Below are 16,467 nucleotides of genomic sequence, written 5' to 3' on the forward strand. Positions count from 1 at the left end.
TTTTCCACCAAACAGCCCACAATTATATTCTTTCACCATATAGTTTGTGGGTCACGGATTAGGAGTGTGTGCGTGTGTTCTTTATTAATCCATGCTTCCGAATTTCAGTTTCGTCCAACATAGATGATTCTAATAGTGGTCATCCGGTTATGCAAAAAGCGAACACAAAAACCGAATGGAACAAGCAACAACACCAAAAAAAACTTTATTTATATCCACAAACGATTATGCCGCACACCAGTATAGCGGTACCAGATTGCCGCCACATAATTTCGCGCCCGGGTCAACCCCAAAGGCTGGTCAACCGGTAATGTTCGTTCGAAAAGAAGGGAAGTTAAAGGGTCAGCAGCGGGGGTGCAGCATAAATCCTTTCTGGCTGCACATTCCACCGTTTCGGATGCGTTTGTACAAAAGGGCTAACCGCCGCTTGATGCGCTTCTTCTATTCGACCGAGCCCGATCATCGAATCGGGATATGGGCGTCCGACTGGAAAGGACTTTAATCACCCCATTTTCCCGGTTGGATGCATTTTTTCCAATTTTTGTTTGTCTCCTACAACCGTAGAGTGTTTTATGTGAAGCGGCAAAAGAAGAAAGAAGGAATGAAAAAAAAGCCATCGACGTGTGTGACATTCGTGATAGTAGCATCATCGCTATAATCAGTAGATCGGCAACGAAATAATAATAAGTGGCCCATGGATGCAAATGGTTCCATCTGTGGCCCTGCTTGAATGGTTTACGATCGATTCTGTTGCCTTTTGTTTTGTATCTTTCAATAGAAAGAAGCAAATTGCGTACATGATACATTAATTTGTGTGCTTTTAACAACCTAGCTAAAGGGATAATCAGTGCAATAAGCGGTAAAATAGATATTATTTCACATATGATCAAAAGGTCCTGTAAAGCTTTAGAAATTACATTCGTTTAGAACTTTTGATTGAACCATACAATTCCAAAACAAAAGAGTACAATTTTGAATCGTTATATATTACAATTGGAGTATACAAAAACAACATACACGTTCAATTTACTTTATTGGGAAAGCCAGTTTTCCCCAGGTCGGAATGTTTGGAATAATGTTAACGTTTGGAGCAAAATTGATTTCAGGAAAATCGTTGCGTGTTTTAATCTTCACGTACATTAAATAGGTTGTTTGAATGAAAATGTATTCCAAAGAAATATTTCACAAACTAGATTATTAAGCCGTTTTGTCAGAATCGATTCCGTTGATGGAAGCAAATTTTGCTGTGGAATTTCTCTGTAACGGACTGAATGGAACATTAACCATCCGTTGCAATGGATGTAAAAGGATACGGCGAAATATTATTAAGTGCCCACCACTTTACTTTATTGCATTTCAAGTATGACGGTAATGGGTATTCATTAGGAAAATGATAGTTTATTAATATCACTACATTGCTTAAGTAATTATTCAGAATCCTGCCGCGTGATAAACCTACGTACTTTATACTTTATGCGGCATAACGATTTAAATCAGTGAAAGATTGTTAGCAGATATGCTACCATATTTTTGATATGTTTCATTAAAAAATTGCTGCATTGAAAGTTTACGATAAAAATCGTCTATTTATCGGCTAATTAATTTTTATGGTTGCTGGAGTAACACAATTCTTCAAGATGGAGATTGAGCGAGACTTTCCGCTATCTATCGCTCGAGAACAGGAGGAACTATTAGATGTATGGAAGTTGCATAATGTAAACCCAATACAGTCCTAGATGCTGCTTCGAATTCACTACTGAAGAATTGAGCCAGAAGACTTAAGTCACAGATTTGGAGATGAAACTGAGTTTGTTGTAGGAAAATTCATCGAGATTACATTAGACCGAGCTATGGAACACCAGACAGTTCGTAGTTGCTAAGGTTAAGGTCAAGAGACCGTTGAGAGTCTCAAAGGAATGCAGGGTCGTACTAATTTCAACGAACAAGACAAGAGAACAGACTCTAAGTTTTAGGTACCATAGTTCTGCTACGTTCTATCTGAAGTACGGGCTTAGACATCTGTGATACAGCTTCGACCCGTACCTATCCAATTTCTTGGCTTCACAAATGACATCAACATCATCCAAATGTACATCCTCGGAGATGTGTGAAGCGTACTGACTAAAACGGGGAAAATTGAAGATTAAATTGAAGAATAGTGTGACGAAGACGAAGTGCTTGCCAGATCTGACCATACGACAAGTTTTGTGTGGGGTTTAGAGTATAATTTGATGGCGACGATCACGAGGTAGTTGAGAAGTTCTACAACTTTGATACGATCGAAATTTCAATTAACGATGAAAACAATTAAATTCGGGGGCTTCTAAATAGGGCATCGTGTATAAATTCCTATATTTTAATATTGTCTCCTATCGTATTGATGTTCCTATATGCAATTCAGTTAAATCGCCTAAATGTATGCAATTAGAAGCACATCCAAACACGTAGGCAGTTTTAAAAACTTCAACGGTCGATTTTATGTTTCATATTTGATTTGATTTTTAAAAGGATTTGCCCAATTATTTCATTTAAATCGTCTGAACATATTTAAACAATTAAATGCGTTATCTAAAATGATTTTGTTCCACTGCTGATTGATGAGTGTCTGAGATTGATGAGCTTCTGATTTGGGGTTTGGGTTCCAATTGCACGCTGCTCCCTTTGCATGCGCAAACCCTAAATCACTTATCCGACCATATATTCAACAGTCAGCACCATACCATAACCATAACAGTATAATTCTACTGACAAAATAATGTGTTTCGTCAAACCTTCGAGCAAATGCGGTCAAATCGGTTGTGTCGGCAAACCGGCAAATCACGGGCCCAACCTGGCCCAACACAGTAAGAGTGTACACATTGATTGTTTGTACCGTAATATCTCTGACTTTATTGTGAGGTGTGTGTGTGAGCAGCAAAGCGCAAACAAACATACCACCGGGTGAACGATTTTCCCGCCGAATCTTGGCCAAAGCCCACACGCTCTTCAACGGTCACATCGATTCACTCACCGGTCCTGTCCTATCTCATGAGTTTTCCGACCGCATGCAGCACCGACAATCGATGTTGCGGCTAGCGGTGGCATGGTAATTGGAAAATTATGCAGATTCGAGGCCATTTCGAAGCGTTTGGGATGCTTCGGTTTGCTTTGCGAGCAGTCAAATGTTGGACGGACGAGTACCGAGTATCCTTACCGATCAGATTAATGCGATCAGGTTCTTGTCCCGGTGCTGAAGTTCGTATTGGCTACGTTGGTAGATGGATGAGACACGGGCACTGTACGGATATGGCTGCTGTTAATGCTGTTACACACTCCATTTGAATCAATTCTTCAAAGAAACTGAACGCCGAATCAATCGGGATATTTGTCGACAGTTTTATTGAACTGGTCATTGAAAGAAAATCTCTTACTATCGCTTAAATTATTTTGAAAAATTCGAAAATAAATCTTTAAAAAAATTACACCAAAATGTACAAATACTCTGTTAGTTAAATGAACTCTAACTTTATTTTTTATTATTTTCTTTTCTTTTCTCAATTCAAACAATAAACAGAAGACAATAAAGACAGGAAGACAACAGGAAAAAACAATAAATCTTAAATTATCCAATAGTAGTATCTTAAATTATCCAAAAAAAAGATTTATTATGCATCTAAAATCATTAATTTTGGAATAAAAATGTATAAAAAGAATGTTTGCATTTCCAAAATATACAACAGAAGAGGTAACACCAATAGGATAGAGGAGTAGAAGTGGCCTCCTCCGTTGGATGCTCTCTTGGTGCCGAGAAATCATTTTTGGTGGTTTTTACCGGTCGCTTGTGGCAAAACGAAGTGAAATAACAAGAGAGCATCCATTAAAGGAGGTAACATTCGCTATCGTTCGCCAGTTTAATGCTTTCTATTGTTGTTACTTTTCCGCACGTTATCCTACGATGGATACTTTCGATCTCGGTCAATCATGTGTGGTAGTTTTTACCGGGAAAATAAGAAAACGGAAAATTTGTTACGTTTATTTCCATTGTGACTTCCGTCAACATCCACAGCAGCTAAATATTAATAAAATATTCAAATTTCTCCATACATTAATATATTATTTTGTTTGTTTGTTTGAATAAAAATTATCAAGCGATACATGGTATTTTTCCCGCTCAAATTTTTCTTCCGGCGCAAAACCCTACAACAGTCACCTCTCGTTGACCTTGTAGAGCTTTGAAACGTCATTCGCTTGGCATGCCGAAATGTCAAACCATTGTTTACATCACTTCCAAATAAACGTGCTCGCGTGGTAGCGTGCCGGTGCCGATTTTGTTTGAATTTGTTATAAAAACCGAATAATTTGTGTGTTAAAATCGATTTTGGTTCTGCCACAATAGATTTATTGTTAAATTTAGTGAAATCAAAATGTTGCTCGCAGAAGAACCAGTCGAAGTGAGTGTTATTAGCAATAGTGTTCGTGGTGAAGGTGGATTCAATATTTAATGTATTTCTTTCGTTTTTTATCGTTTTCTTTATTCTACTAGAGCGTGGAAGCTGTAAAAAATAGTGTATCTAAGAAATTCAGGTCAGAATTTGCTGACAGTTCCGACAGTGAATCAAGCTTCACGGAAGACTATGATTCCGATGAGGAGGTAAGGATCCACACGTCGGGAGTGCAATAGCAATAGCGTGGCTTTATTTGGTCTTTTTATTTTCTTTCCTTTATTTCTTGCTTTCTGTACCGATGTACGTCTTTACCTGTGCCTTACCTGCGCTACGCCAGCTACGCCAAGCGTTCCTTCGCAACGAGCTGAAGCCGGGTTTGAACGTGATAGTGCAGGAAGAACGCAAACCGCTGTATGATACGGTTCAGCTGAAAGCATCGCTTGAACTGTGCACCCTGAAAGCGCCCTGGTTGGAGCGTATGGATCTGGTGAACGATTTGGCCCCGCTCACACCGGAGCTAGCAATACAGATCGAAAAGCACGAGCAAAAGCGTGAAAACCAGTTCAAGGGTAACCGCAAGATACCGTACGTTGCGCCGGAAGCCGACCCCGTGCTGAACGACTTCAAGCGAGAGATACTGTTTCACCGGCAGGCCCAGGCCGCCGCGATCGAGGGCATCCGGAAGCTGCACGGGCTCGGCATCGTGACCAAGCGCCCGGATGACTACTTTGCCGAGATGGCCAAAACGGACGAGCACATGCAGCGCGTCCGGAAGGTGCTGCTCGACAAGCAGGAAGGTATCGCCAAGTCGGAACGCATTCGGCAGCTGCGGGAGCAGCGCCGCATCGGCAAGCTGATACAGCGCCAGGCGACGGAGAAGCGTGACGAGGAGCGAAGGAAAATGCTCGGCGACATTAAGAAGTTCCGCAAGGGCAAACTTTCCAATCTGGACTTCCTGGACGATGATGACGGTCCGCGGGGTGAGTTCCGCAAGTCGGGCAAGGCACCGGGTAAGGGTAAGAACGCGAAGAGGGTTAGTGCCAAGCGGAAGGCACGCGATGCAAAGTTTGGGTTCGGTGGCCGTAAGAAGGGCATGAAGCAAAACACCCGCGAATCGTGCATGAATGATGGCCCACGACGCGGTGCGGGTGCAGGGAGGAAGGGCGCGGGCAAGGCGGGAGCGAAAAATCGGCCAGGCAAATCGCGCCGTGCACAGGCAAACAGTGGCAAGGGTCGCAAGAAGTGAACTCCCACCGTAGACGGCTCGTCGTTTTCTGTAACTAAACATCGTTAAGGGTGAGATGCCAACGATTGACGATAATGTACATTTAATGTATTCCGTAAGCCTTTCCTCTCGTATTTTAGATTTTTCTTCATTTCCCTACAAAATAAAGAGCATAAATGTATGGAGAACAACATACGCGTAAAAACAAAAAAGTGGGATTGTTAGGGTATTTTGTAACGTATTGGGATTTATTTTGATTTTACGCTATAAATCGCTTTATGATGAAAAAGGGTAAGTAATATTTTTTGAAAGAATTACTATCATTCTATTAAATTGATCACAGAATCAATTCAAAAATTGTGCCCAAACGATCTGCCGTTATGTTAAACGATCGTATAACAGTAATATCTTGTAAATCATACATAAATTTTGCTTTTTTATACATCTAAAACAATTACTTTTGAAATAAAAAAATATAAAACGCTACTTTTCCAAATTAAGACCATCTCGTGATTAAACCGGTTTGAAAACAAACTTTGACTTGAAATTTTGGGATTGAAAAACGGGTACTTTTAAATTTTAAACAAGAGCGCATCCAACAGAAGAGGTAACACCAATAGGATAGACGAGTAGAAGTGACCTCCTCTTGGTATCGAGAAATTATTTTCGGTGGTTTCTCCCGGTCGCTTGTGGTAAAACGCATCGAAACAACAAGAAAGCATCCATCAAAGGAGGTAGCTCAAACTACCATCAGCTGAGAACTTCCTCTTGCGGTCCCTTTCCCACTTGTTATCATTGATAGTACCGCGAGATTCTTCACTATTGCCTTACTGAATTGAAAGAGATCGAAGATTATTTCCCCTACATCTGACGCTCTCATACTAGATCATCTACCGGTAGATGAGAATGTTACCTCCTACGAAGGATGCTCTCTTGGAGTCGAGAAATCGTTTTTGGTGGTTTTTTGTAGAGATGAGAATTACAACTCTTTTTAGTGAGTCAACTCAGAGTGAACGAGTCGTTATTAGGAGTCAGCTCGTTTAACGACTCATTTCGGAGTCACAAAAAACACGAAAAAAACGTATAGAAGGACTAGGAGGGATAGCACGTTATAAAATTTTCATTTTTTTATTTTTTTAATTTTTTTTATTCTTTTTTTATTTAAAGCATTATTTGAGTGAAAAGAAACACATTGCAACCGATTGGCATTAAAATAAATCAATTTAATTTTTTTTGCAAATTTTCTCAAAAAAACGTAAGGGGTAAGCCTTATGAAATTTTCGAGTGGAAATTTTTTTGAAATTTTTTTCTGATTTTTTATGCTTTTTTTAATTTAAAGCATTATTTGAGTGAAAAGAAACTTATTGCAACAAATTTGTATTAAAATATATCACATTTATAAATATTGTTAAATTGCTCAAAAATGAAGAAAAATTTACATTTTCTCAAACAGGGTATGGAACTTGGTTCCTCGAATAACTTCTGACACAGACATCTGAGGGCATGGCCGTCCAAGAAGAAAATGTAGCCATTGGTGCCATCTACCGACCACAGGTTAAAGATTGGCGATCCGTTGGATACCGACTGAGTTATAGGCAAATTTTGGTGCAAAAATGAGCCTTAGTAAATTTTTATTTTTTTGCATTTTTTGATTTTTTGATTATTTTTCACTCTTTTTTTTATTTAAAGCATTACTTGAGTGAAAAGAAACACATTGCAACCGATTGGCATTAAAATAAATCAATTCTATTTTTTTTGCAAAATTTCTCAAAAAAATCGTAAGGGGTAAGCCTTATGAAATTTCGAGTGAAAATTTTTTTTGAAATTTTTTTCTGATTTTTTATGCTTTTTTTAGTTTAAAGCATTATTTGAGTGAAAAGAAACTTATTGCAACAAATTCGCATTAAAAAATATCACATTTAAAAATTTTGCTAAATTGCTCAAAAATGAAGAAAATTTTACATTTTCTCAAACAGGGTATGGAACTTGGTTCCTCGAATAACTTCTGGCACAGACATCTGAGGGCATGGCCGTCCAAGAAGAAAATGTAGCCATTGGTGCCATCTATCGACCACAGGTTGAAGATTGGCGATCCGTTAGATACAGACCGAGTTATAGGCAAAACTTGGTGCAAAAATGAGCCTTAGTAAATTTTTATTTTTTTGCATTTTTTGATTTTTTGATTATTTTTCACTCTCTTTTTTATTTAAAGCATTACTTGAGTGAAAAGAAACACATTGCAATCGATTGGCATTAAAATAAATCAATTCTATTTTTTTTGCAAAATTTCTCAAAAAAAACGTAAGGGGTAAGCCTTATGAAATTTTCGAGTGAAAATTTTTTTTGAAATTTTTTTCTGATTTTTTATGCTTTTTTTAGTTTAAAGCATTATTTGAGTGCAAAGAAACTTATTGCAACAAATTCGCATTAAAAAATATCACATTTAAAAATTTTGCTAAATTGCTCAAAAATGAAGAAAATTTTACATTTTCTCAAACAGGGTATGGAACTTGGTTCCTCGAATAACTTCTGGCACAGACATCTGAGGGCATGGCCGTCCAAGAAGAAAATGTAGCCATTGATGCCAGCTATCGACCACAGGTTAAAGATTGGCGATCCGTTGGATACCGATCGAGTTGTAGACAAAACTTGGTGCAAAAATGAAAAAAATTTACATTTTCTCAAACAGGGTATGGAGCTTGGTTCCTCGAATAACTTCTGGCACAGACATCTGAGGGCATGGCCGTCCAAGAAGAAAATGTAGCCATTGATGCCATCTATCGACCACAGGTTAAAGATTGGCGATCCGTTGGATAGCGACCGAGTTATAGGCAAAACTTGGTGCAAAAATGAAGAAAATTTTACATTTTCTCAAACAGGGTATGGAACTTGGTTCCTCGAATAACTTCTGGCACAGACATCTGATGGCATGACTGTCCAAGAAGAAAATGTAGCCATTGATGCCATCTATCGACCACAAGTTAAAGATTGGCGATCCGTTAGATAGCGACCGAGTTGTAGACAAAACTTGGTGGAAAAATGAGCCTTAGTAAACTTTCTTTTTTTGCATTTTTTTGATTTTTTGATTATTTTTCACTCTTTTTTTTATTTAAAGCATTACTTGAGTGAAAAGAAACACATTGCAAGCAATTGGCATCAAAATAAATCAATTCTATTTTTTTTGCAAAATTTCTCAAAAAAAACGTAAGGGGTAAGCCTTATGAAATTTTCGAGTGAAAATTTTTTTTGAAATTTTTTTCTGATTTTTTATGCTTTTTTTAGTTTAAAGCATTATTTGAGTGCAAAGAAACTTATTGCAACAAATTCGCATTAAAAAATATCACATTTAAAAATTTTGCTAAATTGCTCAAAAATGAAGAAAATTTTACATTTTCTCAAACAGGGTATGGAACTTGGTTCCTCGAATAACTTCTGGCACAGACATCTGAGGGCATGGCCGTCCAAGAAGAAAATGTAGCCATTGGTGCCATCTATCGACCACAGGTTAAAGATTGGCGATCCGTTGGATACCGACCGAGTTATTGGCAAAACTTGGTGCAAAAATGAAGAAAATTTTACATTTTCTCAAACAGGGTATGGAACTTGGTTCCTCGAATAACTTCTGGCACAGACATCTGAGGGCATGGCCGTCCAAGAAGAAAATGTAGCCATTGGTGCCATCTATCGACCACAGGTTGAAGATTGGCGATCCGTTAGATACAGACCGAGTTATAGGCAAAATTTGGTGCAAAAATGAGCCTTAGTAAATTTTTATTTTTTTGCATTTTTTGATTTTTTGATTATTTTTCACTCTCTTTTTTATTTAAAGCATTACTTGAGTGAAAAGAAACACATTGCAATCGATTGGCATTAAAATAAATCAATTCTATTTTTTTTGCAAAATTTCTCAAAAAAACGTAAGGGGTAAGCCTTATGAAATTTTCGAGTGAAAATTTTTTTTGAAATTTTTTTCTGATTTTTTATGCTTTTTTTAGTTTAAAGCATTATTTGAGTGCAAAGAAACTTATTGCAACAAATTCGCATTAAAAAATATCACATTTAAAAATTTTGCTAAATTGCTCAAAAATGAAGAAAATTTTACATTTTCTCAAACAGGGTATGGAACTTGGTTCCTCGAATAACTTCTGGCACAGACATCTGAGGGCATGGCCGTCCAAGAAGAAAATGTAGCCATTGGTGCCATCTATCGACCACAGGTTAAAGATTGGCGATCCGTTGGATACCGACCGAGTTATTGGCAAAACTTGGTGCAAAAATGAAGAAAATTTTACATTTTCTCAAACAGGGTATGGAACTTGGTTCCTCGAATAACTTCTGGCACAGACATCTGAGGGCATGGCCGTCCAAGAAGAAAATGTAGCCATTGGTGCCATCTATCGACCACAGGTTGAAGATTGGCGATCCGTTAGATACAGACCGAGTTATAGGCAAAACTTGGTGCAAAAATGAGCCTTAGTAAATTTTTATTTTTTTGCATTTTTTGATTTTTTGATTATTTTTCACTCTCTTTTTTATTTAAAGCATTACTTGAGTGAAAAGAAACACATTGCAATCGATTGGCATTAAAATAAATCAATTCTATTTTTTTTGCAAAATTTCTCAAAAAAAAAAACGTAAGGGGTAAGCCTTATGAAATTTTCGAGTGAAAATTTTTTTTGAAATTTTTTTCTGATTTTTTATGCATTTTTTGGTTTAAAGCATTATTTGAGTGAAAAGAAACTTATTGCAACAAATTCGCAATAAAAAATATCACATTTAAAAATTTTACTAAATTGCTCAAAAATGAAGAAAATTTTACATTTTCTCAAACAGGGTGTGGAACTTGGTTCCTCGAATAACTTCTGGCACAGACATCTGAGGGCATGGCCGTCCAAGAAGAAAATGTAGCCATTGATGCTAGCTATCGACCACAGGTTAAAGATTGGCAATCCGTTGGATAGCGACCGAGTTATAGGCAAAACTTGGTGCAAAAATGAAGAAAATTTTACATTTTCTCAAACAGGGTATGGAACTTGGTTCCTCGAATAACTTCTGGCACAGACATCTGAGGGCATGGCCGTCCAAGAAGAAAATGTAGCCATTGGTGCCATCTATCGACCACAGGTTGAAGATTGGCGATCCGTTAGATACAGACCGAGTTATAGGCAAAACTTGGTGCAAAAATGAGCCTTAGTAAATTTTTATTTTTTTGCATTTTTTGATTTTTTGATTATTTTTCACTCTCTTTTTTATTTAAAGCATTACTTGAGTGAAAAGAAACACATTGCAATCGATTGGCATTAAAATAAATCAATTCTATTTTTTTTGCAAAATTTCTCAAAAAAAACGTAAGGGGTAAGCCTTATGAAATTTTCGAGTGGAAATTTTTTTTGAAATTTTTTTCTGATTTTTTATGCTTTTTTTAATTTAAAGCATTATTTGAGTGAAAAGAAACTTATTGCAACAAATCCGCAATAAAAAATATCACATTTAAAAATTTTGCTAAATTGCTCAAAAATGAAGAAAATTTTACATTTTCTCAAACAGGGTATGGAACTTGGTTCCTCGAATAACTTCTGGCACAGACATCTGAGGGCATGGCCGTCCAAGAAGAAAATGTAGCCATTGGTGCCATCTATCGACCACAGGTTAAAGATTGGCGATCCGTTGTATAGCGACCGAGTTATAGGCAAAACTTGGTGCAAAAATGAAGAAAATTTTACATTTTCTCAAACAGGGTAAGGAACTTGGTTCCTCGAATAACTTCTGGCACAGACATCTGAGGGCATGGCCGTCCAAGAAGAAAATGTAGCCATTGGTGCCATCTATCGACCACAGGTTAAAGATTGGCGATCCGTTAGATACAGACCGAGTTATAGGCAAAACTTGGTGCAAAAATGAGCCTTAGTAAATTTTTATTTTTTTGCATGGTTTGACTTTATGATTATTTTTCACTCTTTTTTTAATTTAAAGCATTACTTGAGTGAAAAGAAACACATTGCAATCGATTGGCATTAAAATAAATCAATTCTATTTTTCTTGCAAAATTTCTCAAAAAAAACGTAAGGGGTAAGCCTTATGAAATTTTCGAGTGAAAATTTTTTTTGAAATTTTTTTCTGATTTTTTATGCTTTTTTTAGTTTAAAGCATTATTTGAGTGAAAAGAAACTTATTGCAACAAATTCGCATTAAAAAATATCACATTTAAAAATTTTGCTAAATTGCTCAAAAATGAAGAAAATTTTACATTTTCTCAAACAGGGTATGGAACTTGGTTCCTCGAATAACTTCTGGCACAGACATCTGAGGGCATGGCCGTCCAAGAAGAAAATGTAGCCATTGGTGCCATCTATCGACCACAGGTTGAAGATTGGCGATCCGTTAGATACAGACCGAGTTATAGGTCAAAATAAATTGGTGCAAAAATGAGCCTTAGTAAATTTTTATGTTTTTGCATTTTTTGATTTTTTGATTATTTTTCACTATTTTTTTTATTTAAAGCATTACTTGAGTGAAAAGAAACACATTGCAATCGATTGGCATTAAAATAAATCAATTCTATTTTTTTTGCAAAATTTCTCAAAAAAAACGTAAGGGGTAAGCCTTATGAAATTTTCGAGTGAAAATTTTTTTTGAAATTTTTTTCTGATTTTTTATGCTTTTTTTAGTTTAAAGCATTATTTGAGTGAAAAGAAACTTATTGCAACAAATTCGCATTAAAAAATATCACATTTAAAAATTTTACTAAATTGCTCAAAAATGAAGAAAATTTTACATTTTCTCAAACAGGGTATGGAACTTGGTTCCTCGAATTACTTCTGGCACAGACATCTGAGGGCATGGCCGTCCAAGAAGAAAATGTAGCCATTGGTGCCATCTATCGACCACAGGTTAAAGATTGGCGATCCGTTGGATACCAACCGAGTTATTGGCAAAACTTGGTGCAAAAATGAAGAAAATTTTACATTTTCTCAAACAGGGTATGGAACTTGGTTCCTCGAATAACTTCTGGCACAGACATCTGAGGGCATGGCCGTCCAAGAAGAAAATGTAGCCATTGGTGCCATCTGTCGACCACAGGTTGAAGATTGGCGATGCGTTAGATACAGACCGAGTTATAGGCAAAATTTGGTGCAAAAATGAGCCTTAGTAAATTTTTATTTTTTTGCATTTTTTGATTTTTTGATTATTTTTCACTCTTTTTTTTATTTAAAGCATTACTTGAGTGAAAAGAAACACATTGCAATCGATTGGCATTAAAATAAATCAATTCTATTTTTTTTGCAAAATTTCTCAAAAAAACCGTAAGGGGTAAGCCTTATGAAATTTTCGAGTGGAAATTTTTTTCTGATTTTTTATGCTTTTTTTACTTTAAAGCATTATTTGAGTGCAAAGAAACTTATTGCAACAAATTCGCATTAAAAAATATCACATTTAAAAATTTTGCTAAATTGCTCAAAAATGAAGAAAATTTTACATTTTCTCAAACAGGGTATGGAACATGGTTCCTCGAATAACTTCTGGCACAGACATCTGAGGGCATGGCCGTCCAAGAAGAAAATGTAGCCATTGGTGCCATCTATCGACCACAGGTTAAAGATTGGCGATCCGTTGGATACCGACCGAGTTGTAGACAAAACTTGGTGCAAAAATGAAAAAATTTTACATTTTCTCAAACAGGGTATGGAGCTTGGTTCCTCGAATAACTTCTGACACAGACATCTGAGGGCATGGCCGTCCAAGAAGAAAATGTAGCCATTGGTGCCATCTATCGACCACAGGTTAAAGATTGGCGATCCGTTGGATAGCGACCGAGTTATAGGCAAAACTTGGTGCAAAAATGAAGAAAATTTTACATTTTCTCAAACAGGGTATGGAACTTGGTTCCTCGAATAACTTCTGGCACAGACATCTGATGGCATGACTGTCCAAGAAGAAAATGTAGCCATTGATGCCATCTATCGACCACAAGTTAAAGATTGGCGATCCGTTAGATAGCGACCGAGTTGTAGACAAAACTTGGTGGAAAAATGAGCCTTAGTAAACTTTCTTTTTTTGCATTTTTTTGATTTTTTGATTATTTTTCACTCTTTTTTTTATTTAAAGCATTACTTGAGTGAAAAGAAACACATTGCAAGCAATTGGCATCAAAATAAATCAATTTAATTTTTTTTGCAAAATTTCTCATAAAAACGTAAGGGGTAAGCCTTATGAAATTTTCGAGTGAAAATTTTTTTTGAAATTTTTTTCTGATTTTTTATGCTTTTTTTAGTTTAAAGCATTATTTGAGTGAAAAGAAACTTATTGCAACAAATTCGCATTAAAAAATATCACATTTAAAAATTTTGCTAAATTGCTCAAAAATGAAGAAAATTTTACATTTTCTCAAACAGGGTATGGAACTTGGTTCCTCGAATAACTTCTGGCACAGACATCTGAGGGCATGGCCGTCCAAGAAGAAAATGTAGCCATTGGTGCCATCTATCGACCACAGGTTAAAGATTGGCGATCCGTTGGATACCGACCGAGTTATTGGCAAAACTTGGTGCAAAAATGAAAAAAATTTTACATTTTCTCAAACAGGGTATGGAACTTGGTTCCTCGAATAACTTCTGGCACAGACATCTGAGGGCATGGCCGTCCAAGAAGAAAATGTAGCCATTGGTGCCATCTATCGACCACAGGTTAAAGATTGGCGATCCGTTAGATACAGACCGAGTTATAGGCAAAACTTGGTGCAAAAATGAGCCTTAGTAAATTTTTATTTTTTTGCATTTTTTGATTTTTTGATTATTTTTCACTCTTTTTTTTATTTAAAGCATTACTTGAGTGAAAAGAAACACATTGCAATCGATTGGCATTAAAATAAATCAATTCTATTTTTCTTGCAAAATTTCTCAAAAAAAACGTAAGGGGTAAGCCTTATGAAATTTTCGAGTGAAATTTTTTTTTTAAAATTTTTTCTGATTTTTTATGCTTTTTTTAGTTTAAAGCATTATTTGAGTGCAAAGAAACTTATTGCAACAAATTCGCATTAAAAAATATCACATTTAAAAATTTTGCTAAATTGCTCAAAAATGAAGAAAATTTTACATTTTCTCAAACAGGGTATGGAACTTGGTTCCTCGAATAACTTCTGGCACAGACATCTGAGGGCATGGCCGTCCAAGAAGAAAATGTAGCCATTGGTGCCATCTATCGACCACAGGTTAAAGATTGGAGATCCGTTGGATAGCGACCGAGTTATAGGCAAAACTTGGTGCAAAAATGAAGAAAATTTTACATTTTCTCAAACAGGGTATGGAACTTGGTTCCTCGAATAACTTCTGGCACAGACATCTGAGGGCATGGCCGTCGAAGAAGAAAATGTAGCCATTGGTGCCATCTGTCGACTACAGGTTAAAGATACGGTCGTTATATCGATCACCTGTACAACAGCATCTACAGGTAGCATCCTCCTCCGTTATATGCTCTCTTGGGTGTTGAAAAATCAGTTTTGGTTGTCATTTTAGCGGATGATCATGGCGACATTTACGAAAGGAGAGAAACGAACGAATACTTAACATTTCATCCTATTTATTCACAATATCGATTGTTGGCATTTTCATGCATTAAAAATCCAGAATTTTATAAATATTTTATTTTATGTTACAAAACACAAGTGCCAGTGTAATAGTTGAATAATTCCTTAGTAAATGGGTTAAAGGAAGCTTCTTTAATACCATTAAATAATTTCGGAAAGCTGGACGTTCCAACGATACCTCATTTTAGGCGTAGTCAGGTTACAAAAAAAAATACACATTATGCTAATCAATTCCTAATCATTTCTGCTACTTTGCCGCAGGGAGTAGAAACTTTCCCTTTGATGTTAAAGATCGTCCTTTTTTTCTCTCATCTTCTTAAAGGGGGCAGGGTTAAGGTTTAATTTTCAAACGAGTAGGAATTGGTTTGACTGCTGGAAGTTGACTTTAAAGTAGATTTATGTTAAACGAGGTGTAAAATATTAGTAATGATTAAAGTAAGCTCCAAATCACGTTAGAACGACGACTAACGCGCGAACAAGCGTTCCAAGAAGTCTCTTTACGGTATGTTGTCGCACCATCTTACGCAGACACTGGAAAGGAGAAGTATTTTAAATTTTCCTAGGAAAATGTTATTATCAGTCCCAGAGCTTCATTCGATGTTTCTGCTTCCCGTTTCGGTTCACTTCGACCAATTGCCATTTTTATCAAACGGAGCATGCAAATGCAAACCAACCGTGCGCGTTAAATGGTATTCAGCGGGAGCAGTTGAGCTGTTTTGCACTATTTTCCTCGGAATATTAAACTTTTTCTTTTAAACAGTAGTACAATCGTTTACAAACGTTTTAGCAATTATATTTATACCTGAAAGTAACAGCATATCGGAGCTTTTATATTTTCTTCTTCAGTTAGTGATGAGAAAATCGATTCTATTTTATGGTACTAAAAGTTCAATAAATTAATGATTTTTAGCAGCAGGTTGTTCAGCCTTTTTGTATGAATTCTTGATGATGTTGTATCTTGGTGATGTTTTTAAAGAGAAAAAAAATACAAAAATACAATATAATTCAATGTAACTGATTTTCCTTTATTGAAATAGCATATATAATGTATCTACAAATAGAATAATTAGGACAATAGTTATATGCATACGATTAAAAATAAATCCATTGTGACACACCAAGCACAAACATACATGCACACATACACACATCCTTCCTTTTTTTTTGTTTCCCGAAAAAGAAATGGAGCGTTTTGTGTGCGATTTATTCTTTTTTTATTTCATTAAGAGAACATT

The 16,467-nt window shown here is 36.2% G+C and overlaps 1 protein-coding gene across 1 annotated transcript; it reads left to right on the plus strand.

Annotated features, from left to right (window-relative positions):
- The first annotated feature begins 4,229 nt into the window (after window positions 1-4,229).
- On the plus strand, window positions 4,230-5,883 carry LOC125767063 (probable rRNA-processing protein EBP2 homolog). The gene is made up of 3 exons (XM_049433311.1): window positions 4,230-4,430; window positions 4,523-4,630; window positions 4,762-5,883. The coding sequence occupies exons 1-3, from the start codon at window positions 4,404-4,406 to the stop codon at window positions 5,668-5,670; spliced, it is 1,044 nt and encodes a 347-aa protein (XP_049289268.1). The 5' UTR covers window positions 4,230-4,403; the 3' UTR covers window positions 5,671-5,883.
- The last annotated feature ends 10,584 nt before the right edge of the window (window positions 5,884-16,467 follow it).

Source organism: Anopheles funestus, chromosome 3RL (assembly GCF_943734845.2).
Source record: "Anopheles funestus chromosome 3RL, idAnoFuneDA-416_04, whole genome shotgun sequence".
NCBI classification, from domain to species: domain Eukaryota; kingdom Metazoa; phylum Arthropoda; class Insecta; order Diptera; family Culicidae; genus Anopheles; species Anopheles funestus.

What these genes read in the sequence shown, in the direction of transcription:
- LOC125767063 (XM_049433311.1), top strand. Translation starts at nt 4,404, where the DNA reads ATGTTGCTCGCAGAAGAACCAGTCGAA. An exon ending in TCGCAGAAGAACCAGTCGAA is followed by an intron (nt 4,431 to 4,522) that starts GTGAGTGTTATT and finishes TTATTCTACTAG; the next exon opens with AGCGTGGAAGCTGTAAAAAA. An exon ending in ACTATGATTCCGATGAGGAG is followed by an intron (nt 4,631 to 4,761) that starts GTAAGGATCCAC and finishes GCGCTACGCCAG; the next exon opens with CTACGCCAAGCGTTCCTTCG.